We start from the raw sequence: 22,801 nt of genomic DNA, 5'->3' as shown, positions 1-22,801 counted from the left end.
TGTCCCTTGGCGCTTCTGTATCCTACTGCCACTCTCTTGTCACATTCAACCTGAGGGCCCTGCTCTACCAACTTCCCCTACAGAGCCCGCTGGTTTCCCAGAGTTCTATTGGGCAGATTACTTCTCCTCCTTTTGTGCACTTTGTGTGTCTCCAGGGTTTAACTGAAACAAGCGTCGCCTGGGCAGAAGGTTCTTCGCACGCGTCTTCAGTTACCTGTTCACCTCTTTCTGGAAGCTTGTTCCCCCAAAGGATCACCATGTCAGTCATGGTGCGGTTTTCATTCTCTCCCATGTAAGCAGGTTTTTCTTTTTTCTTTCTTCTTCGTCTTTTTTTTCCCTCTCCCCCCCCCCACCCCCACATAACTGGTGACTCACAGCCTCTGGGGAGCATATTGTGAGAACCCCCTTCCTTGGGCTTCCAGACCAGCTCCAGCCAACACCCCATTCTAATGTCACAATAAGTAGGTACTACATAGGGGAAAGCAGCGCATTGTGTTTCGAATCATTAGAATTTCAACAACTTTATCAATTTCTCTTGGGGTTTTTGTTTCCTCATATGTTCGTCTCCATTGCTGATTATTAAATCGAGTTGTCTGTTAGGTAAATAGCTTTTGTGAATTATGTTTATCTATTAATACTAACAGTTTTCCTCGCCATGTGTGCTAATTTTGTTTTGTTTTTTAAAAAAAAAAAACACAACTACCTAGGTATTGTTACCCAGACTATTTTGACAATCATGTTTCTTTGTTTTCCCCTTATAACTTATTGACTGTGTCCTCTTTTCCCGTCTGGATTTGTAATGTCGTCTGTAAAGTTTCCCCCTCTACGTCACCCTTGCGGCACTACCAGCAAATAGTCTACTTTCTCTCTGTCCCTTCCCTGATACAAACTCGGGGTTTTCTGACGTCTTGTGCTGGGTTTGAGCTGTCAGGAAAGGAGTTGCTTCCACACCGTCCCTAAACCAAACAGGCCTTGCACATTCCACATGATTGGAAGCTTGACTCTCTGTTCCTGTGGATGCACGCATGTGTCGATTTTTAGTGCTAGGTTTATTCTCTTGCTGGGATCTGCTTCTTGCCTTGTCAGGATGCACATGCGACTTTCAGAAGCAGAGCGGTGCCGAGCCTGGACAAGAGGAGAGTTGCCTTTCAACCACCAGAGAAGGGGTCTCTCCCTAGCCCAGCCAGGATTTCCTCTCCCAGGAGATGGGGAAATGAGCAGGACCTGGCTACTTGCAAAATAAAGTCTTCCCTTTTATTTCAAATCAACCCTTTTCCGAGTTAGTGCCACAAGTTGAGATCGCTGGGATATGGCGGGAGCAGGGACATCCCCGCATGGCCTCCAGCTTAGGACTCCACGGACAGGGCTGGCAGCCAGAGTTGAGGGACACCCAGCTGTATAGGTCAGCCCCCCCCCCACTTCCCAGCCAGCCCTGGTCCCTGCTGTGCCACCTCAGCAACCCCCTGCGCTAAGGACAAATGGAACTGGGGCGGCGGTGGGGGGGGGAGGAGTGTTGGGGCCAGAGCAGGATGTCAGCCTATGTGAGGTGTCCACGGCCAGCAGTGTTAGTGGTCAGAGCCCAGGCAGGGTCATGTTAGTGGGGCCATCTCCAGCAGCCAGGAAAGCAGCTAGAGAGAGAGAGAGGGAGAGAGAGAGAGATGAGGAGCTGACATAGGCAGGAGACACTCCATGGACATCCACCAAGTATGAGTGCAAGCATCAGTAGGGGAGAAGCCAAGGCCCAGCTGCACAGGAAGGCATCAGTGGATCTTACCAACGAGGAGAGGCCAGCTCTGAGCTGGAAGGGAGGCTCAGATGGAAGACTGCCACTGCACAAAGCGCTTGGATTCCTGGCAGGATAACAAGGGCGGAAAAGACATACAGTGAGAATCTGTTGTGTACTGTGGAGCCCCGCCCCCCGGCCTCGCCCCCCTTCCTCCCTCAGACACAGGATGCTGGACCTCAGCCGTCCTCCCTAAGGTCCACGACCCATTCCTCTTCCCACAGGATCCAAGGCTCCATCCTCTCTCAGATCCAGAGTCCCAGGTCCCATTGCTCCTCTCCTCAGACCCAAGACTTCAATACTCTTGGGTTCCAAGTCCCTTACTTAGACCCAGGATCCCAGGCCCCAGTCCTCCCAAGCCACAGACCCAGGAGTCAACAGCCCAGCCTTCCTCCTCAGACCAGGGTCTGTACCTGAGGGTTGAAAGGGTCGTCATCATCCGTGTCGTCGTAGTCATCACTGAAGTGTGACGTGGGCAGTGGCAGAGAAGCAGGATGGAAACCCATCAGGAGGCTGTCCCATCCCCACCAGTGGCCCTGGGTACTGCCTCCTGTCCCCTCCCTGGGGACCCTGCCCTCTCTCCCCTGCTGACCTGGGCGGGAAGAGGGCCCAGGCACGGGGCAGGCTGCAAAGGGTGGTGGCCAGGGCCCCCGCGGACAGGAGAGAGAAGAGCATCAGGAACAGCAGGCCTTCCAGGGCATCTTCGCACAGGCCTCGGAGTGCCGAGCCATAGTCCTGAGACAGAAGGTGAGCCTCAGAGTGGGCACACGTGCTTTCTGTGCACAGCCATCTACCTGGCTGTGTGGATTACATGAGTCACCCAGACTCTCTGTGCCCAAGTGCAGTCACCTGTCGGAGAGCTGCTCCGAACAGGGGAAGTCACCCATGTGTTCAGCTTACGCACTTGCTGAGCTGCAGCCCCACCACCTAATCCTATTTCACCTCATTTTCCACCCACATGCAAAGCGGTCTAGCATCTCCACTCATCGCCCAGAGAACCGCTCTCCCAGAATCATGGGCGGGGCAAGCCTCTACGCTGCTGCCCCCTGCCAGCACCAGCCCTGCCTATCCTTGCCCCATCCAGGTGCTACTGACAGATGAGGATGCCAACAGCATCCTAACCTACGGCTGGTGACAGTCACATCCCCCAACGCATTGTCACATGCCTCCTGGGTCCCACAGATTGCTGGCTTACATAACACTTAGGATTGGACGTCCATATGATAGACCTGCAAAAGGGACTGGCTACCGTGACCACCACCACCCTGGAGGCCAGCGGGACCTCTGTAGCCTCAATGCCCAGTGGCGCAGCCAACAGACGGGGGCTGGAGAGACGGCTCGGTGGTTGAGAGCACTGACTGCTCTTCCAATAGGTCCTGAGTTCAATTCCCAGCAACCACATGGTGGCTCACAACCATTTATAATGACGAGATCTGGTGCCCTCTTCTGGCCTGCAGGCAGAGCACTGTACACATAATTTAAAAATATTAAAAAAAAAAAAAAAAGATTCTGCAGGGATGGACTAATCCACCTTTGCACCAGGCATGCCCCAGCACTGGCAACCTCATTTTGGAGGCTGGTGAACTGGTAGGACAGGGAGGGAGACAGATGGCAGTGCCCGGCAGAGGCCATGTGAGACAGGCACAAGGAGCCAGGGAGATGGTCAGGTCTACTCAGAAGCGGGTGGCTGGGCTGATGTGGAGGACAAGGGTGAAAACATCAAGGTGGTGGCCAGAGCTTTTGCGAGGGCTTTGTCTACACAGGCTCTTCTAGGTCAGGGCCAGAAGCCCCCAGGCTTTAATCCCATGCGAACGGGATTCAGGAAAGGGTTTTTAGAGGAAGACTGATCCGATTGTGTTTGAAAGCATCACCAGCTGTTGTTGGACAGATGGAATGAGCGAGATGGGCATGCAAGAGATGAGGAGCTGGGGGGGAGGAGCCTGGAGAGATGGCTCAGAGGTTAAGGGCACTGGCTGCTCTTCCAGAGGTCCTGAGTTCAATTCCCCGCCCCCCTCCCCGGCAACCACATGGTGGCTCACAACCATCTGTAATGAGATCTGGTGCCCTCTTCTGGCGTGCAGGTGTACATGCAGATAGAGGACTCATATACAATAAATAAATAAAATCTTAAAAAAAAAAAAAGGTGAGGAGGGCGGCTAGGGCCTGATGTAGTGTTGGCTGTGTGAGCAGCAGCTGTAGTGGGAAGTGAGGACAGGGACCTCAAAGGACAGTCCTGACTTCTTAGTTCAAATGCTGGGGTACAGGAAGGGGCTCCTCCTACTAAGGCCTGGGGTGAGGAGCCCAGCGGTTATGTTTGTTTTTATTTGTGTGCACACATTTGCACGCGCGCTTGTCGGGAAAGGGTGTTCTTCTGCCTGTGCATGTGGGCTATGGCCAAGGGTCAAAGGTCAAGTACACTTTGGGCTTTTTGTTTTTGTATTTCCAAGGCAGAGTTTCTCCTTGTAGCACTGGTTGTGCTGGAATTTGCTTTGTAAACCAGGCTGGCCTTAAGCTCAGAGATCTCCTGGCGCTGCCTCCCAAGCGCTTGGATTAATGCCATGTACCACTACAGGCAGCCAGCAAGGTTTTGTTTGGTTTTTGAAACAAGGCTCCGATCTGTTTCAAAACAGGGGTCTGATGCTCACTATTTGGGCTAGGCAGGTTGGCCAGCAGGCCCCAGATGTCCACCGTTCTCTTCCACCTCAGTGCTGGGATTTTCAACCAGCACCATATATGCTCTTCGTTCTGCATGGTGTAAGGGGATCAAACTCAGGTCCTCATGACTGTGTGGCACGTGGGCGGTGGTGGCGCACGCCTTTAATCCCAGCACTCGGGAGGCAGAGGCAGCCGGATCGCTGTGAGTTCGAGGCCAGCCTGGTCTACAAAGTGAGTCCAGGACAGTCAAGGCTACACAGAGAAACCCTGTCTCGAAAAAACAAAAAAAACAAAAACAAAAACAAAAAAAAACCAAAAAACAAAAAGCACAATTGTGTGGCAGGTACTTAATTGATGGGGAGTTATTCTCCAGCCCAGACCTAATTTTAACATGTGAGGAAACTAAGGCCTCGATAGGAAACCCAATACCCAAGGTCATGTGGTTTATCAATGTCAGGCACAGACTCTGACCCCTCATCTCTCCTTTTACAGCCATCTTAGAACCAGAATTGGACATCAGCATCTGCATGAGTCATAAAGCAGGGCTGGAGCCCCAGCATGCCATTGTATAAAAGAGCAAGGCACCCCTTTGCCCGCCTCCCCCGATCCTTCTCCTCCCAGCCCGAGTCCCCTCACCCTCACCCCCCAGCCCTTCTCAGATACCCGTTGGTGCCCTTTAGCTCCCTGTTTGGTACCATTATACACTGACTCCTCTGAGGGAGGCAGGATGCCCTATTAACTTCAGACTTTGGGTACCCAGCAAATAAGTGGTTCAGGGCCGGGACCTCCCAGGTGTTGCTTGGGGTCTCCTTGTAGAGATGAATCTGTTTACCGAGTCTGTATCCTAAGTCTAAGGCAGACCCAATGCCTAGAAGGTGGCAAAGAATCCTATGTCTTCTAGATCTGAGCTGCAGGGAGCCCTTGGGTGGTGGATGGGTAAAAATGTTTCAGAAACAGAAAGGGGACGGGCTGGCCATACCTAACAATACAGACCAGAGGCAGCTCAGTGTCCTTCCAAGGGGTCTGTCCCTTCTGGGCAACCCAGATAACTGTCTCATCCCAGCCTTTGGATTTGCAAAAACAATGTAGTAATATTTAGTGCGGAGTCTGGAAGAGCTTGTCATCCCAGCTAGTGGGGAGGCTGCGGCCAGAAGACTGAGTCCAAGGCCGGGCGTGGTGGCGCACGCCTTTAATCCCAGCACTCGGGAGGCAGAGGCAGGCAGATCGCTGTGAGTTCGAGGCCAGTCTGGACTACAAAGTGAGTCTAGGACAGCCAAGGCTACACAGAGAAACCCTGTCTCAAAAAAAAAAAAAAAAAAAAGACTGAGTCCAAGGCCTATTTAGGCAACTTAGTGCGACTCTGCCTCAAAATGGAAAAAAAAAAGTCTTTTAAAAAGCACTTGGCGGGGAGCTGGAGAAATAGATGGCTCAGAGGTTAAGGGCACTGTCTGCTCTTCCAGAAGTCCTGAGTTCAATCCCCAGCAACCACATGGTGGCTCATAGCCATCTACAATGAGATCTGGTGCCCTCTTCTGGTGGTCAGGTGTACATGCAAGCAGAGCGCTGTATACAAAATAAATAAATATAAATCAATCTTTAAAAAAAATAAAAAATAAAAAGTACATGGGGCTGGGGATGCAGCTTGGCTGGTAGAGTGCTTGTCTGAAATGCAAGAAGCCTTAGGTTCCATCCTCACCACTACGTACACTGGGTGTGAGGGCGCGCGCGCACGCACGCACACACACACACACACACACACACACACACACACACAACCTGTAGTCAAAGTACCCAGGAAGGAGGCGCGGGCAAAAGATCGAAACTTAGGATCATCCTCTGCTATGCAGCTAGTTTGAAGCAAGCCTGGGTCCCATGAGACCACACACACACACACACACACACCGATCAATGGTAGAATGCTCATCTAATAGACTGGAAAGAAAAAAGTCATCCTGGTCTTATTATGGGGAGTGTGTGTGTGTGTGTGTGTGTGTGTGTGTGTGTGTGTGTGTGTGTATGTGTGTGTGTTCGCGCACGCAACCAGTGAATCACACAGAGCCAGGATCATGGCAAAGCCTGTGTGCATGGGGGTGGGTGGGTGTCTCACTGTGGGAGACTGTAACCAGGGAAAGCAGTTATGCCTCTATTTAGAACAAGACTCTGTTATAAGGGTGACAGTCTTTTTTGTTTGTTTGTTTGTTTTTGTTTCTGTTTTTCGAGCCAGGGTTTCTCTGTGTAGCCTTGCCTGTCCTGGACTCACTTTGTAGACCAGGCTGGCCTCGAACTCACAGCGATCCACCTGCCTCTGCCTCCCGAGTGCTGGGATTAAAGGCGTGCGCCAAGGGGTGACAGTCTTTACAACGCTCAACACCACTCCCGGAAAGGTGTAAAGGTGGGGAAACTGAGGTTCAGAGATGCTGGCTTGTTCTAGAGGCCACAGAGCCCAGAGCTGAGCCCAAGGTGGCCTCACAGGCTGCCCTGTCCCCACTCCCAGCCCCACCCCCACCCCCGACCCCCAGCTTTTTTTCCTGTCCACTTCACATCAAGAGATGCCTGGGAACTAGGGGTCTGCCCGGACTCTCATTCCAGGCCTGAAGTGGCCGAGCAGCTTTCAAGGAGAAAAGGGAGAGGGTGGAAGATGAAGAACTTGGGCAGGAATGGGGCGTAGATAAGAGAGGCCCAGGGGTTCTGCTCAAACTGTGGCACCAGCCAAGGACGATACGTGCAGTAAACTTTGAACCCCAAACCAGATCTTACCAACGGACAGGACAGTCTCCACAGTTGAGTGGAGAGTGGGAACTGACTTTCATATGAACGCGGGTGCACCATATTTGACCATGTCCCCTTGATGGGGAGGCCTGGTGGCCCTCAGAGGAAGGATAGCAGGCTACCAAGAAGAGACTTGATACCCTATGAGCATATACAGGGGGAGGAGGTCCCGCCCCAGTCACAGTCATAGGGGAGGAGAGTAAGGGGAAAATGGGAGGGAGGGAGGAATGGGAGGATACAAGGGATGGGATAACCATTGAGATGTAATATGAGTGAATTAATTTAAAAATGATATTAAAAATAAAAGAGAGAGAGGACGAGAAAGAACGAGACGAGACGGGGTGGGGGGTGGGGGGGGGTGGGGGAGGAGCGGAAGCGACCCGCAAGCGTCTTGAGCGCACCTTGTGCAGACTGCGGCAGTGCAGCAGCGCCACCAACTGGTGGAAGCTTCCCTCCGTCACGTTCAGTGTCTCCTCCAAGGATAACAACGGCGTCTGTCGTGGGAGGGAACACAGTGGCTAGCCACCAAAGTAGGCCCTGCCTTCAACCCACGAGCCCCACCTCCCAAAGGGATCAGTCCCTCCCCTTTCCACAGGTTCAGCCGCACCCTAGAAATCTCCCTCACAGCCACTGTTGCCTCAGCACCAAGAGACCCTTCTACTTCTGTAGCCACACCCCCTTCCTGCAGGCTCTGCCCTAGAGACCCAAGTCAGCTCCATTCCCTTGCCCCTGTCCATAGGCTTTGCACAGCACCTGAAAACCCGCCTACTAGGAGAAGGGTCTGCCCTGCAAGCCTAGGTGACCCAGCCCATCTACCCCTTCACGTGACCCGGGCCAGCATCCCACAGGTTCACCAGGCTCCGCCCCCCCTCCCCCACCCGCTGGTGCAGTCCAATTGACCTAACCTGTGCAGCAGGAAACTGAGGGACAGCTTCCCGCTCCAGGCCCTGCAGCTGAGAGTGAACGCTGGCTAGAGCTCGCTGCGACAGAGTCAGCCTCTGCACGGAGAGAAGAGAAAGGAGGAGTCAGGTCAGGGTGTCCATCCCGTCACCCGTCCACTAGACTTACACACAACTCTGGGCCTTGGTACCCTCCACCTCCCGTGGGACCCTGGAGCCCCTAGTGTAGCCCCCAGCGTATGCCCCTGAGGGCGCCACAATTAGGCACCGCCTAAATACCCATTTCTCTTGCCCATAGTCCTAACCTGTTGGAAGGGGTTGGAGACCGCCTGGTTGCACAGGAAATAATAGTTGAGGATGTCTGAGGAGGAATGAGAGAACGGAGCAGGCTATACGCCTGGGCCCAGGCTCTCCCTGGGCAAATCTGGAGGGCCGTAGGCCGGGGGACATTCCCCACCCAGTTTGGAACTTTCTTGGGGTCTCAAAGACCTGTTAGTCATTCTCCCATCTTTTTCTTGCCCTCCCTTCCTCCTTCTTCCCATTTTCCTCCCTCTCCCTCCCTCCTCCCTTCTCTGACTCCATTTTTCCCTTCCATCCTTTCCCTCTGTTTCTCTCCTTCCACTTCCGATTCCTTTCTTTCTCTCCTCCTCTTCTTCCTTCTTGTCCTATTGTTGTTATTGTTTTTGGTGTCTCTGTGTAGCCCTGGCTGTCCTTGACTCGCTTTGTAGACCAGGCTGGCCTCGAACACACAGAGATCCGCCTGCCTCTGCCTCCCGAGTGCTGGGATCAAAGGTGTGTGCCACCATGCCTGGCCTGTTTTCAGACAGAGTCTCACATAGCCCAGATCTGCCTTGAACTTGCTGTATAGCTAAGGATGACCTTGAACTTCTTGTTTTTGTTTCTGGCTTTGGTTTTTCGAGACAGGGTTTCCCTGTGTAGCCTTGGCTGTCCTGGACTCACTTTATAGACCAGGCTGGCCTCGAACTCACAGAGATCCGCCTGCCTCTGCCTCTGCCTCTGCCTCCCAAGTGCTGGGATTAAAGGCGTGCGCCACCACCGCCAAGCCTGACCTTGACCTTGAACTTCTGATCATTCTTCCTCTACTTCCTCAGCGCTGGGATTTTAGACACAAGCCACTATGCCAGGTTTTAGAACAAGGTGTGACAAGGTCTGCTCTCGAACTTTCGCCCCAGCCTCCTGCTTGCTGGGATTATAGGTGGGCAGCATGACACGCCATATATTTATCCCTTCTGTTTCACCCATATCTGGAAGCAGATTCAACTGACCTAATTATGCGTCCTTGCTGTCCCACAGTCAAAACATCCTATCACTGAGGCCCAGGGCCCACTCACTCCCCCTTTTACACGCCTGCAGGCATTTCCATCCAACCCTTTTCCTATCCTGCCAGATGATTCTGCTCTTTACTGTACAACGGACTGGGCCCTCGAGGCGGGAGGGGGCGCTGAGGACAACAGGGACTTATGGGAATCACCTGAGCTGAGCCCAGTCTCCTCTTGGGTCAGGTTTAGCACGTAGGTGTCTGGGTTGGAGCAGAAGTCACTGAGGCCCTGATGAAGGGAGTAGAAAGGGATTAGACTGGGGTCCAGGCCCCAGCCCTTCTCCCTCAGATCCAGGGATCCACACTCCAGCTCTCCTTGGACTGAGGAATCTAGTCTAGGCCCCAGCCTCTGTTCGCCCAGGATCCAGCAAGTAAGGCTGAGACCTCACGATCCCCAAGCCTTAGGACTCATGGCGTCAATTAAGTCACACCCACCCCAGGATTCAGAACCCCTTGAATCCAAGCCCCATACTCACCACGGCTATGGCAGCCTCTAGGCCCATGGAACCCCAGCTCAGGACAAGCACCAGGAGACTCATGGCGGTCATCCTAGAGGTGGGGGGGGGGGGATGTGGTTGGACTCAGGTGTCTTAATCAGCCTTGCCTCTTTCTACACCCCCATATCCAGTCCCAGCCCTCCCTATTCCCCACCAACCTCTGTAGCCTAGAGGATTAGAGTCAGAGGCATGGGAGTAAAGAGTGGGGTGAGGCCCACGACTGACGTCAAATCGAACATCTGTTCAGTTGGAAAAGGAGAGGGGACGGTCTTGGCAGGCAGGTCAGTAGCCGCCGTCCCAACTGTTCCTGGACCCTTAGGAGGCAGCTGTCCACCCCTGGGCTGAAATTTCCTGGGGTTTGACTGTACAAGGTCTAACAGGTTCTGAGCCCGCTTCCAGGTCCTTCCACAGCCCATTTTCTTTAGCTGTAGTCTCTCCCCACTCTCTGTGTCTCCAATCTGTAAGGTGTGGGGATTGTTCCAGAGTCGCTTTTCTGAAACTCGGAGCGTGGCTTATTTAAGGCTTGGCTTACATCCAGGGGTGTGAGGGGTAGAAGGATTCTGGGTCATGGGGTGGTGGGCGAGGGTGACAACTGTTGTTAACTGAAAGACCAGTCCTATTCTTGCTTAGCACACACACACAGTGTGTGTGTGTGTGTGTGTGTGTGTGTGTGTGTGTGTGTGTATGTGTGTGTGTGTGTGTGTGTGTGTGTGTGTGTGTATGTGTGTGTGTGTGTGTGTGTATGTGTGTGTGTGTGTGTGTGTGTGTGTATGTGTGTGTGTGTGTATGTGTGTGTATGTGTGTGTGTGTGTGTGTGTGTGTGTGTGTGTGTGTGTGTGTGTTTTAAATCAGTCTTCAAGCCTTGATGACAGCCTGGATGTAATAGCTGTTCATCTGTCTGGGGGGGGGGATTCCAAAGACAGTGGGCACCAAGGGAGGAGAACCATGGGTTCTCTCAATGACAGCCAGGCTGATTTTGGGACCTATCATAGTACTTCCTGGCTGGGTGGCCCTGAACAAGTAACCCAGTCATTCTGGGTCCACCACCTCCTACTGTCAAACAGTGGACAGTGCCTACCTCCCTGGGAGGCTGAAGGTGAGAGTTCCACAGTGTCTAGTACACAGAGAACTGTTTATTGAGAGCATAGGCCCTATGTGTCCTCACAAGTACATCAAGTCCCTCCCCTGCCATATAGGGGAGCTGCTGACACTGGTTCCCCTCCATGGGCTAGTTGTGGTGACCACAAGAAAAAAGCATGGGGTGGCATGTCAGAGATCACCCTCCCCTTTAGGGCAAACACGACCTTGGTCTTTCTCACGGCTTTAGCGTGCTGCTTGCCGGAAAGCCACCCGTTTCCCCTCCCCTGGGCAATTTGCTCCACTCACACAACCACCAGCCATTTGCTCTGCTTCGCCAGGCCTAGGAGGGTGAAGAGGCAAACCAGAAGCACCAGGAGCAGCAGGAGGACATAGGCCAGCCACCTGCAGGAAGAAAGGCCGAAGACTGTGAGCCTCGGGAGGTTAGCAGCGCCCTAGATTCACCCCAACCCAATCCGGTCCTGAGTCCTGCTTGCTGTCTACTACAGCTCATTGGTGAAATGGCGCGAGGGGCCACAAGACTCTGGAGTGCTCTGCAGCGTAGGTTCTGGAACTGAAGCACCTGAGGGGGGCTGGGGGGGGCGGGGAACCTATCCTGACCAAATCACGTGGAAGTTCTGTGGTTGTGCACACATGCATTAGCCTCTCTGAATAGAACCCCCAAGCCAGCGTCGTAGGGTGTCAGTCACCCAGGACCTAATTGCATATCAGCTACCCAATTAGCCATGCAACCCGTTGCCCTCAGTTTCCCTGTAACAGGAGGGACACAACAGGCTCAATTTCAAAATCTGTCGCCAAATGAATGAATGGGTTTGTGAGTGCAGTTAACGCCAGATAAATTACCATCTAGGGGGTTTTCAATGGTACATAATAACATAAGAACGCGTAAGGACTACAGAGGAGGCTCCGTGGAAGGTCCCAACTCGGTGCCTGGCACACGGCAAAGGCTCACTAAACAGTGTCACTCTCAGCAGTTCCCATCAGCCGCGGTCTGCACTCTCTGAGCCCTTGCCCTGACCACGCCTCCAGACTCAGCTACAAGGCCCTAGTGCGTTTGTGGAGGGGCCTCTCCAATGTCAGACACTTTTACAGAGCATCACCTAGAAGCATGCTCACAGTCACCGCCTCTACCTCCCCAACCAAGCTCCAAGTGACACAGCACCTGTAGCCCATGAGCTCAGGCCTGCCTGGCCTCTCCATGTTTCAATGGCCCCACCGTGCAGCCTCAGTCAGCTGGGGATTGTTTCAGCCCCAGTGTGCTTGCACCAAGGCGGGAGACTCAGGGGCGTCAGCTGAATGCTAGATGTAATAAAATAACTATGAGTGCATAAAGGCTGGCTGTGTTGGCTGCTGAGAGGAATATCGTCCCCAGAGGGCCGCACGGCTTGACCTTTCCCCTCAAGTGCCACCCTTTAGTATGGCCCTTCGAAACACCCTGACATAAACTGTCTGCCTGTCTCCAGACAAGCCCCTTCCTATTTAATTTGTTCCAAAGCACCCACTATAGAAAATGTGTTTACTCTTTAAAAATATTTTCATTTTATACGTAGGAGTGTTTCCTTACATGTGTGCGTGTCTACGAAATGCATGCCTGGTGTCTGCAGAGGTCAGAAGAAAGTGGTGGATTCCACGGAACTGGAGGTACAGATAAGTTGTGAGGCACCATATGAATGCTGGGAACTGAACCTAGGTACTGTACAAGTGCAGCAAGTGCCCTCAGCCACTGAGCCATTTTTACGGTCCCCCCCCCCCAAGCCCTGCCTCCCTTTTGATGCTACTATGAACATAGAGAGAGCCTCGCACATGCTAGGAAGGGGCAACTGTACCTCTGAGTCATATTCCTAGTCCCTCAGTAATGGATTCTCTATATAAGTGAACCATACTCTAGCCCCTCGCTGGGGGATTCTAGGCAGGTGCTGTACCACTGAGCCACATCCCCAGTGCCTCACTGGAGGATTCTAGGCAGGGGCTCTACCACTGAGCCACACCCCAGCCCCTCACTGGGGGATTCTAGGCAGGTGCTCTACCACTGAGCCACACCCCAGCCCCTCACTGGAGGATTCTAGGCAGGGGCTCTACCACTGAGCCACACCCCAGCCCCTCACTGGGGGATTCTAGGCAGGGGCTCTACCACTGAGCCACGCCCCCAGCCCCTCACTGGGGGATTCTAGGCAGGTGCTCTACCACTGAGCCACATCCGCATTATCCACATCCTCAGTCTTTTTTTTTTACTTTTTATTTTGAGACGATGCCTCACTACGTTGTTCAGACTAGCCTGAGTTTTCAATACTTCTGCCTCAGTCTCCAGAATAGTTGACCTTACAGAGCTGTATTACCAGCCCTGGCTTCATAGGCCTGTTTTATATAGATATCCCAGCAGAGACCCACCAATGTGGGATTCCCTGTGTTATTCTCATTGCGTGGCATATCCATGCTTTATTGGCACTGTTCCCTCTGTCACTGTGTGCGCAGACACTCAAAGTTATTAATTAACTCTCTACAATCCATTTTGAGGTTTCCATGACAGGACTCGTTTAAAGGTGGGGAAACTGAGACTGGTGGATGAAAAGAAACTTGCCTAAAGATCTACAAGTACAAAGTGGCCTCCTAGAGGACACCAACCCACCCTTAAAACCTTCTACCCAAAATGTGTCTCATCTACAAGACATGTAGGGATAAAGATAAAGCAGAGATTGAGGGAATGGCAAACCGATGACTGGCCCTACTTAAGACCCACCCCATGGGAGACAGCCAACCCCTGAAGCTATTAATGATACTCTGCTATGCTTACAGACAGGAGCCTAGCATCACTGTCTTCTGAGAGGCTTCATCCAGCAGCTGAGAGAAAGAGATTCTGAGACCAACAGCCAAACAAATTGTGGCAAAGCTCAGGAAGTTTTGTGGAAGAGTGGGAGGAAGGATGGGGGAGGCAGAGAGGTCAAGGACACCACAAAAAAAATCTACAGAATAAACTAACCAGGGCCCACGGAGGCTCAAGGACACTGAACCGAAGAGCATACATGGGCTGGACGTAGACCGCCTACACATATGTAGCAGATGCGAAGCTTGGTCATTATGTGGGTGCTCTAAAAATGGGGAGTCGGGCCTGTCTCTGACTCTGTTGCCTGCCTATGGATCCTTTCTCTCTAGCTGGGCTGTCTTGTCTGGCTTCAGTGGGAGAGGATGATGTGCTTAGTCTTGCTGTGGCTTGAGGTGCCAAGGTGGGTTGGTACCACTTGGGGGGCGGGGCTTCCCTTTTCTGAGACGTAGAGGGGGAAATCAAGGAGGGAGGCGTGAGGGTGGGAGTGGGAAGAGAGGAGGAGCAGCTGGGATCACGCTATAAAGTGATCAAACAAATGAAACAAACAATTGATCAAAACCCAAAGTGGCTTCCTGAAGGCGAAGTTTCTAATCACATAGGCTGTCACTCGTCAGACGTTAAATTAAGCAGTTTGCTCAGTGAACACAGTCGCTAACCAGTTAAGCTGGTCGTCGGTAGGATTGCTACTAGGGTTAGTCCAGGAGCAACTATACGTAATGGTGATTGACTTGCTGAATGAATAGGTCAAGAAATGGCCAAGTGAGCGAATGAAGGAGGAAAGCCATCATTCAGGATTTATGTAAGTATGAAGGTGGGCTCTCGGTCACTTGGTCCATGTCCTCACAGCTGCGTTTATCAGCCTTGTCTTACCTTCCCAACTAGGTAATTCTCCTCAGGGGCTGGCAATAGGATGATGGACAGCATCCTGCCTTCACCCACTAGGTGTCAGTAGCTTCTCTTCCCACCGACGGGGACAAACCAAGCTGTCTCCAGATTCTGTGCCACATCCCCCACCCCCACCCCCACCCCAGCATCTAGTTCGAGACCACAGTGCTTACAAAGTAGGAACATCCTTCTCCACCTGTATTCTTCTACAAAAGTCACATCTTCAGCCACCTGCACTGGGCTCAGGGACACGCCTTGCCAGAAGGCCAGTCCTTGCAGGTGCTGCGCGGCAGCCTCGGCCTGCCTCCGGGCTCCACGGGTGGCAGCCACCAGCTCCATCCGTTCGGACAGCACTTCCTCCAGGGTGGTCAGTTCGGTCCTCACAGCCTCACTTAGCCTCTCCACTGTTTCCAGCACCTGGAGAGATGGTATGGTGTCCAAGTCTGGCATGGCCTTTCCCCAAAGCCTGAGGTTGGGGATGAGGGATAAGGCCAGGGTCGGCGGGCGGGGGGGGGGGGGGGGGGGGGGGGGGGAGGGGGGGGAGGGGGGAGGGGGGAGGGGGAGGGGGGAGGGGGGGAGGGGTAAAGCAGGAATAAAGAGTGCCTGAGATCTGGGCTCTGGGGCATCTGAAGACTGAGGAAAAGGTGACTCAAGGTGAGGCTCCAGGCCCCTGTCAGGAGCTCTAGCTGGTTAGGGGCTTGTATCCAAGGTAATGATTCTAACACCAGCATTGAAATTAAGTCAAAATGGAAGAAGGGATGCTAGAGAGGTGGCTCAGAGGTTAAGGGCACGGACTGCTCTCCCCGTGGTCCTGAGTTCAATTCCCAGCAACCACATAGGTGGCTCACAACCATCTATACTGTGATCTGGTGCCGCCTTCTTCTTCTTCTTCTTCTTCTTCTTCTTCTTCTTCTTCTTCTTCTTCTTCTTCTTCTTCTTCTTCTAGATTTATTTATTTATTATATACAGTGTTTTTGTCTGCATATATGTCTGTGTACCAGAAGAGGGCACCAGATCTCACTATAGATGGTTGGGAGCCACCATGTGGTTGCTGAGAATTGAACTCAGGACCTCTGGAAGAGCAGACAGTGCTCTTAACTTCTGAGCCATCTCTCCAGCCCTGGTGCCCTCTTTTTGCCTGTAGGTGTTCATGCACGCAGAGCACGGTATACATAATAAAGAAATCTTTTAAAAAAAGAAATGGAAGGGACTTTTAGGTCTGAAGTCTGCATCTGCCTTTTCAAGTTTGGGGTCTCAAATCTGATTCCTTGGGTGTACACAAGCAGGCCCTGAAGTTCAAGGTTGGAGGTGGGCTGCATCTTATCCCTGAGCCCTGGAATCCTGGGGCATATGCTGAACTTGTTTTTGGGCCGAGGACAGGGTCTGCAGCTTTGGATCTGGTCTGAGCATACACACACACACACATGGGCTGTTCTCCTCGGTGTTTTGCCTCTGGCTTGGAATATAAATTCAAGTGCGCGCTTGGGGCTGGATGTGAGTCTTTCTCAGTGTGAGTCTGAATCCAGCTCCAGGTTTGCAGGGCTGGGGTTGAAACTGTGATGTAATGTCTGCAGGTCTGAGTTTGCAGTTCTCCATCTAGGGATTAAGGTTTCGGTCTGAAATCTGCTTTGAGCCTTTTGTTCCTCAGTGGGGGACCCCGCATCGCATCCCCCATTTGGAGACCAACTGGGGCATGAATCTGCCGTCTGGCCAGAGGCTGGCCCCCTCACCATGTCATCAATGGTGCTGAGCGTGTGGTTGGCGTGCAGCAATGCCGAGCTGAGCTGGGACACCCCATCGCTGGTCTCGCTGTTGCCATAGAAACCAATGCCAATGCCGGCACTGAGGGGAAAGGAAGAAGAAATACCAACGAGTCTCAGACGCTGGAAAATGGGCATCCGTGCCTCCACGCACCTACCCCGTCCTCCCTTTTCTTCATTTGCCTATCTGATCTCTGCATTCATCCTATTGGTCCATCCTCCGTGGGAAAAAAAAGAACAGCTCAAGGTTGGCCTCCACCAGTTGCCAAGGTAACCTGAAGACCTCACTCCACCCCCCCCCACGCCCCACCCCCTAAGCCGGAGAGACGTCATTGTGATGCTAATGGTGGGTGGAGTGGTGGAAAAGAAGGAGCCCCCAGATTTAACTCGCACCTCCCCAGGAGTAGAACCACGGTTTTGCCCGTTCCTAATTATGATCAGCACACAACCAACTCCTACATCCTTTGCAAAACAAAAACAAAAACCCAACCAGTCAGCATTCACAGCTGTGTCTTAGGAATCACTAGGTCAACACCTGCCTCTTTCTAGCCCAGGTGTTCCCTGCCCCTTCCTCTTAAAAGTTCTTAGGAGCACAAGGTCCCTAGGCCCTATTCTTTTGTTAAAAAAAAGACATTGTGCCTGAAGCCCTCAGCCTTCCTCTAACGATGCCCAGGCAGCCAGGCATCTGGCCAGCTGGAAGAGACCGAGTAACAGAACGTGGGAGGGAGGGCTGGAGGCCAGGCCAGGAGCTGGGCCCCTGTCTCTGCTCAGCCAACACACAGACCTCCATTGTGGAGCTTGAATATGGGAACCCACTTTCCTCTCTCAGTCTGTGCTTTACGCTGGAGAGGGGGTGGTGGTGGTGGCGAGAGCCTGATGCCCTCACAGTTCCCAGCCTTGGGCTACATAGGCCCCCCCACCCCACCCCACCCCACTCCTTGGATAGGAGCCTACTGCCCTAGGCCCATTGTTCAGAACCCTACAAAGCTCCTCTTGTTCCCAGGCTCTGAGGGGGCTGGGGCTGTGTCACTCCCCCACTGGGCCTTTGTTAACCTCCCCTCGTCCACCCCCATCCTGGAGAGTCTGATGAGAAAACTTCTTGGATATAGGGCGCCCAACCCCCATATACTCCCAAACACACACACACACACACACACACACACACACACACACACACACACACACACCCTCTTCTTCCTACAATGAGGAAGAGTGGCCCAGAGCCCAGACTGGGGTAAGTACTTCAGGCCATACCCACCCCCCCACCCCCCCACCGGCTGGAGGGGGACACCATATTCCTCTAGGGCTCCTGCTGAGTATGGATGAAGTCCTCAGCAGGCCTGAGCCCCTCAAATCTTGAGTCCTGTCATATGTGACAGATGTCAGCTAACTAACTATGATAGTTAGTAACTATCAAGTTCACTGAAACTCCTAGGGAGTTCCTGCTGAGGGCCCTCGTGGTGTCTTTTACCGTGAGTCTCTGCTTGCCTCTCAAACCATCTTGGCTTGAAAAGTCATATTCGTCCCCTCCCCAAGGCTTCCTCATTCAAGAAAACCAGGTGTGACAGTCTCGCACACAGCCCTCATCATGACGAGGACTGGGAGCTAGCTCGGGTGTGGGCTGAGTGGGTGCTCCTGCTGGTGACTCTGTAAGGTCTCTTTCCTGGATTGGAACCATGGCTGAAATCAGAGAGCCTAGCCTGGCACGCTCAGTGTCCGGCACATGGCTGTTGAATGAATGAGTTTGATCGTGTTAACACTCACAGAGGACACTGGGAGTCATGCACTACCCACCCTGTTTTCTAGTCTTAGTGCAACTAGGCTATGGGTGGCTGTGAAACACACTTTGCTATAGATGTGCAAACTTAAGTCTCACTCCCCTAAGTAGGACCACTGGCCAATGAGAGAACCACTAAACTCCCACCCCCACCCCCACCCCCATCCCCAAACAGGGCTTAGGCTTTGAATTCTACTTCCAAGCAGGCAGACAGGCAGGCACTCTTAGCTCCTAGGGAATCTCTCTCCTAACTCTGGGACCATACTCAAAGGTATCTTGTTTTTGTTTTTGTTTTTGTGTCTTTGTTTTTCGAGGCAGGGTTTCTCTGTGTTAGCTTTGGCTGTCCTGGAACTCGCTCTGTAGACCAGGCTGGCCTTGAACTCAGGGAGAGCCGCCTTCCTCTGCCTCCCAAGTGCTGGGATTAAAGGTGTGCGCCACCACCACCCAGCTCCCAAAGGGATGTTGAAGGGTTGGAACAGCAAGTGTAGGGAGCTCTATGCCCTCTCCCCACCCACCCTGGGGCCCCATTACCAGCCCACGAGCAGGGCAGCGATACAGCTCCAGATGACACAGCCTCCTCCGGGTGGGGGACTCTTGGCCCCAGGGGGTTCTGGGGGGCGGCAGCAGCAGAATCGGATGAGGTAGACAGCGATGAAGATGAGGCTCAGGCCCAAACCCAGCCCAGCCAAGGCTGCCACCAGCAGCAGGGCCTGAGGAAAAGGTGTTGAGAAGCCTCAGAGGCACTTTCACATCCCAGACAAGAAATCTCCCCTCAGCTGCATGGGGGCCAACCCCAACCTGTGATGGTGCTTGCTTTGGTTGTGGAAGAAGACGAGACCCCCCCTCCCCCAATTCCCTCTCATATTAGCATCTGAGGCCTCTTCAGATTTTGAGGATAGGTTGCTAAAGACAGCATCCAAGTATAGGGCTTAAGCCTTGGGGTTGCAAGCTTGCTTGGTTCTTCCAGGGGTGTGTGGCTTCAAAAGCACCCCCCTGCCTGTGCCCCCATCTTGATTTTTTTCCTCACTGTAGCCAGGCAATTGAAATGAAACATGTCCCAAGGAACAGGTTCCCTCTGAACTGTACAGGATTTAGGGACAGGAGGTTCCCATTTCTGTACTTCAGGAGAAGCAGCCTTCCTTACCCCTCTCTCCCTCCCGCTGCTGAGCTCACACACCCACTGCAGCTGAGTCTGTCACCCCAGGGCTGGGGATGGAACCTGGGGTGCTGTGACAGCTTGTGTGTGTGTGTGTGTGTGTGTGTGTGTGTGACTATGAGTATGTGGTATGTATGAGTGTGTGAGGGTTGTGTATGCGTGTTGTGTGTGACACACACGTGTAAGGCTCAGAGATGGAGATAAGGAAGACAGAACAAGCAAAAGAGAGGAAAATACAGACAGACAGAGGCAGCCAAGGAAACAGACAAAGGCAAGAAAGAGAGAGATGGGGCCGGGCGTGGTGGTGAACACCTTTAATCCCAGCACTCGGGAGGCAGAGGCAGGTGGATCTCTGTGAGTTCGAGGCCAGCCTGGTCTACAAAGCGAGTCCAGGACAGCCAGGGCTACACACAGAGAAACTCTGTCTCGAAAACACAACAACAACAACAACAATGACAAGAACAAACAACAACAACAAAACCCACATACAAAACATCAGATAGATCAAGTCAGAGACAGGGGGGGAGAGAGGGAGACAGAGGCAGAGGGATGAGGAGACACACAGGCAGAGGTGTAGAAAGAAGTAGAGAGAGAAAGCAGGCGGGTAGATAGGGCCGAGTGTGTAGTGAGACCCACGGATGGAGGAAAGGAAACGTAGGCAGAAAGGATGCTAATAGCTCGGAACACCTTGCTGAGCTGGGTGTGGTAGTGCATGCCCGTAACCCCAGCAGCATTCTGCAGGCTGGTGCGGGAAGACTGCCACAATTTCAGGCCAGCCCAACACAGAAAACTCCAGCCAGCCTGGACTAGAGGGAGAGGCCATGCCTCAAGTAAGTTACGGAAATAGCGGGCTCTGTTTGTGGTAGAGACCCGTATCACACGCCTTCTCAGAGGCCCAGAGCTGAACATGGTTTGCCTAGAGCCTCTTAGGTAGGGGCAGGGTGAGGTCTGGAATCACAACCGTGCACTCACAGGGGCTCTTTGTAGCACACCTGCTTGTCCTCCACATTACCTGTGTGAGTGACAAGAGTGTGCAGTATTTAGGTGGCTGTGAATTTGCCTTCCACCAGGTGAGGGCATATGGAGCGTGAGTCTGAGGTGTTCGTGTCGATCACGCTGCATGCCCCTAGGCAAGAGAATATTTGTGGGCATTAATGTTTTCTGAACACAGCTGCTTCTGAACACAGTGCGTGGTGTTGGGTGGGCTGAGTGTATGTGTGTGACTTGGGGGTGAGTTTGTAAGCTTTTGTGGGGCGTGGGGGTGGGTGGGTGTACGTGTGTGTGGTATATAAGTGTGCACATGTGTGTGATGACGTACACCTGAGTGTGCTGTGTATATGTGACTGGGCATATATATGGTCATGCAGGTCCTATCCCAGAGTCTTGGAGCGTTTCTTTCTGGGTCTTTTCCACGAAGAATAATGGCCCAGGGTTGCGACTGTTTGCCCCAGCTGCGACTCTGACTGCTGAGTATCATCTGTCTGCTAGGTATCGGGTTGAGTGAACTGTTCTGAGAGCCTGTGGTCGTGCTGGGGGGGCCCGTGGGAGATTCCTCGTGGCTGAGGAGCTCTACAGAGCCACAAGCCCCGTGAGTCTGTGCCTGGGGGTGGGTGGACCGACTGGCTGGAGGCTGTGATTGTGTAAGTGGCTGTGGGCGAGGGGATGGCGGTCCCCGTTTGGAGGGGAGAGGGGGCGGGTGGAGTAGGCAGGGAGGAGCCGCTCAGCCTGTGCCAACCATGACCCAAATAGCAAGCACATCAGCACACATTCTCCCTTTGCTGCTTTTCTGGGAACACCCCCCTCCCTCAAAGCTCTCCCAAGCCGATGGTGTCTCTTCCCTAGAAGCCACTCTGGACAACCGCAGAGGTTCCGACTTGAGGAGAGGGCAGGGCCAACTCCCATCCCCCCCCCATCCCCCCCAGGCCCCCAGCTCAGCCAAGCTTTTCTCTTCATTAATCTCAAAGTCAAGGACTTGAATTAAACTGGGTCAGGGGACAGCACCCCCTCACACACTCAGGGGCTGCAGCTGGGCCCCTTTTCCAGGGACCCCAGCGTCTGTGAGGTTCCACCACCTGCCTCACCCTCCTGGGACCCAGGCCGAGAATCTTCGGTAGCCCTGATTCTAACCACACCTCACCATGCCGACCCTGTCTGGCGCCCTGACAACCTCGTCTGTCCTGGGACAGGCCAAAAAGCACTCTGAATCCTCACCTCACATTATTTTCTCAGCCCTGGCCCTAAAAATCTCTATTCGCTGTTTGAGGTTATCAATCCCTGTCCCAGAACTCAGCTGCCTCCCCAGCTTTGCCCCTCTCAGTTTTTTCTCCCTCACCCCCCCCCCCCCAAATCTGGGACATATTTACCAGCTGGGATCCTGTGGGGGCGGGGTCCTTCTCGCCTAGGACCTCAAGAGCGGACCTTTCCTTAGATGACCCCGGAGACTGGCTTCCCAGGCAGGTCTCAGAAACCCAACTGCTGAGGCCCCATGTCCTCCCATTCAGGACTCTTGCGGGGTCTAGGATCCCGGCTCTCCCTTATTTAGGAGAGACGGGTTTGCACCAGGTTTGCACCCACAGCGCACGTCCTAGGAGAACCTCAAGGTATGAGCTCTCTACCTCTAGTCTTGGACATGTACCGACAAACGCAGGCCGGGTCCCCAGCCCCTAAGATGCAGGAACTCTGACCCAGCCTCCTTTTCCCAGGGATCTGGCCCCCTGTTTGCCATCCCACCTGCTGGTACTCTTGGTCGCGGGGAGCAAAGCCGCTGGGCACCGGGCGGAGCTGGAAGTCGGCGCGGGGCAGCTGGTGGAGAAGATGCACCCAGGCAGAGGGTCGGTAGCCCGGGGGTGCCCCCATGGCCCCGGGGAGGGGCAGCGGGGCGGACCGGGCCGGGAGCCTGGGTGCTGTGCGGGGCGCGGGCGGAGCGGGGTTTGTGGGGCTCCCGGGAGCAGGAGCCCAGAGGGCGGGGGGTGGAGATTGGGGAGGGGGAGGTGAGGCAGGAGCCTCGGTGCTGCCTCTGGCGGCCACCGGAGGCAATGCGGCGTGAGCAGTGGGCCCAGTTGCTCCGCCCTCTCCCGGGCTTCCACCTGCTGCCTGAGCAGGTGCAGGGTCTCCACTCCAGTCAGTGGTATCCCGGAGCTGCTCTGTGCTGAGAACAAAATCCGTTAGCCTTCTTTGTCCACGTTCGTACAAGAGCCAGGATACTGTGACTGATTTCTTTTGGAGGCCCACAAGCTTTTTATCTTATATAAAACCTTCACCTTGGTGTAAAGGTCATTAGTATTTGAGCAGTGTTTTGCAAGTGGTAGCCAGGAGCACCAATGAAAATCTCTCACTTTTCTAAGAACACCCTCTGTTATTTA

General features: G+C 53.5%; 1 protein-coding gene and 1 long non-coding RNA gene across 4 annotated transcripts in view; one reads left to right on the top strand and one right to left on the bottom strand.

Annotated features, from left to right (window-relative positions):
• Nucleotides 1-690: 690 nt before the first annotated feature.
• Nucleotides 691-22,425, bottom strand: TTYH1 (tweety family member 1). Of its 3 annotated transcripts, none has more exons than XM_084770731.1 (14): nt 22,170-22,422; nt 18,815-18,993; nt 16,477-16,588; nt 14,943-15,163; nt 11,329-11,424; nt 9,922-9,994; nt 9,599-9,674; nt 8,412-8,467; nt 8,113-8,205; nt 7,609-7,701; nt 2,376-2,518; nt 2,197-2,242; nt 1,775-1,850; nt 691-1,125 (listed from the first exon to the last, which is right to left on the bottom strand). In XM_084770731.1, exons 1-13 carry the CDS (start codon nt 22,293-22,295, stop codon nt 1,812-1,814), a joined length of 1,353 nt encoding a protein of 450 aa, XP_084626857.1. In that variant the 5' UTR covers nt 22,296-22,422; the 3' UTR covers nt 691-1,125; nt 1,775-1,811. The 3 variants fall into 3 exon arrangements, with proteins under 3 accessions (XP_084626857.1, XP_084626858.1, XP_084626859.1); XM_084770732.1 differs by lacking the exon at nt 691-1,125 and adding an exon at nt 1,230-1,628 and having other exon boundaries at nt 22,170-22,423; XM_084770733.1 differs by lacking the exons at nt 691-1,125; nt 2,197-2,242 and adding an exon at nt 1,230-1,628 and having other exon boundaries at nt 22,170-22,425.
• LOC311591285 overlaps nt 21,414-22,801 on the top strand; it is a 48,938-nt gene continuing 47,550 nt past the window's right edge. The window contains exons 1-2 of the long non-coding RNA XR_014777049.1: nt 21,414-22,039; nt 22,142-22,270. This is a non-coding gene — a long non-coding RNA (uncharacterized lncRNA). The remainder of the gene's footprint in view (nt 22,040-22,141; nt 22,271-22,801) is intronic.

The sequence above is a fragment of the Acomys minous genome, assembly GCF_964271855.1.
Source record: "Acomys minous genome assembly, chromosome: 20".
NCBI classification, from domain to species: Eukaryota; Metazoa; Chordata; class Mammalia; order Rodentia; family Muridae; genus Acomys; species Acomys minous.
The sequence above is the reverse complement of the archived record's forward strand: the minus strand, read 5'-3'. Positions and strand labels throughout refer to the sequence as shown.

Bases quoted from the DNA above. Each gene is read 5' to 3' on its own strand.
- TTYH1 (XM_084770733.1), bottom strand. From the start codon at position 22,295: ATGGGGGCACCCCCGGGCTACCGACCCTCTGCCTGGGTGCATCTTCTC. The intron at 2,519-7,608 runs GTGCGCTCAAGA...CTTCTGTCTCAG, and splicing joins ACTGCCGCAGTCTGCACAAG to GACTATGGCTCGGCACTCCG. The intron at 1,851-2,375 runs GTCAGCAGGGGA...TTATCCTGCCAG, and splicing joins TGGGCCCTCTTCCCGCCCAG to GAATCCAAGCGCTTTGTGCA.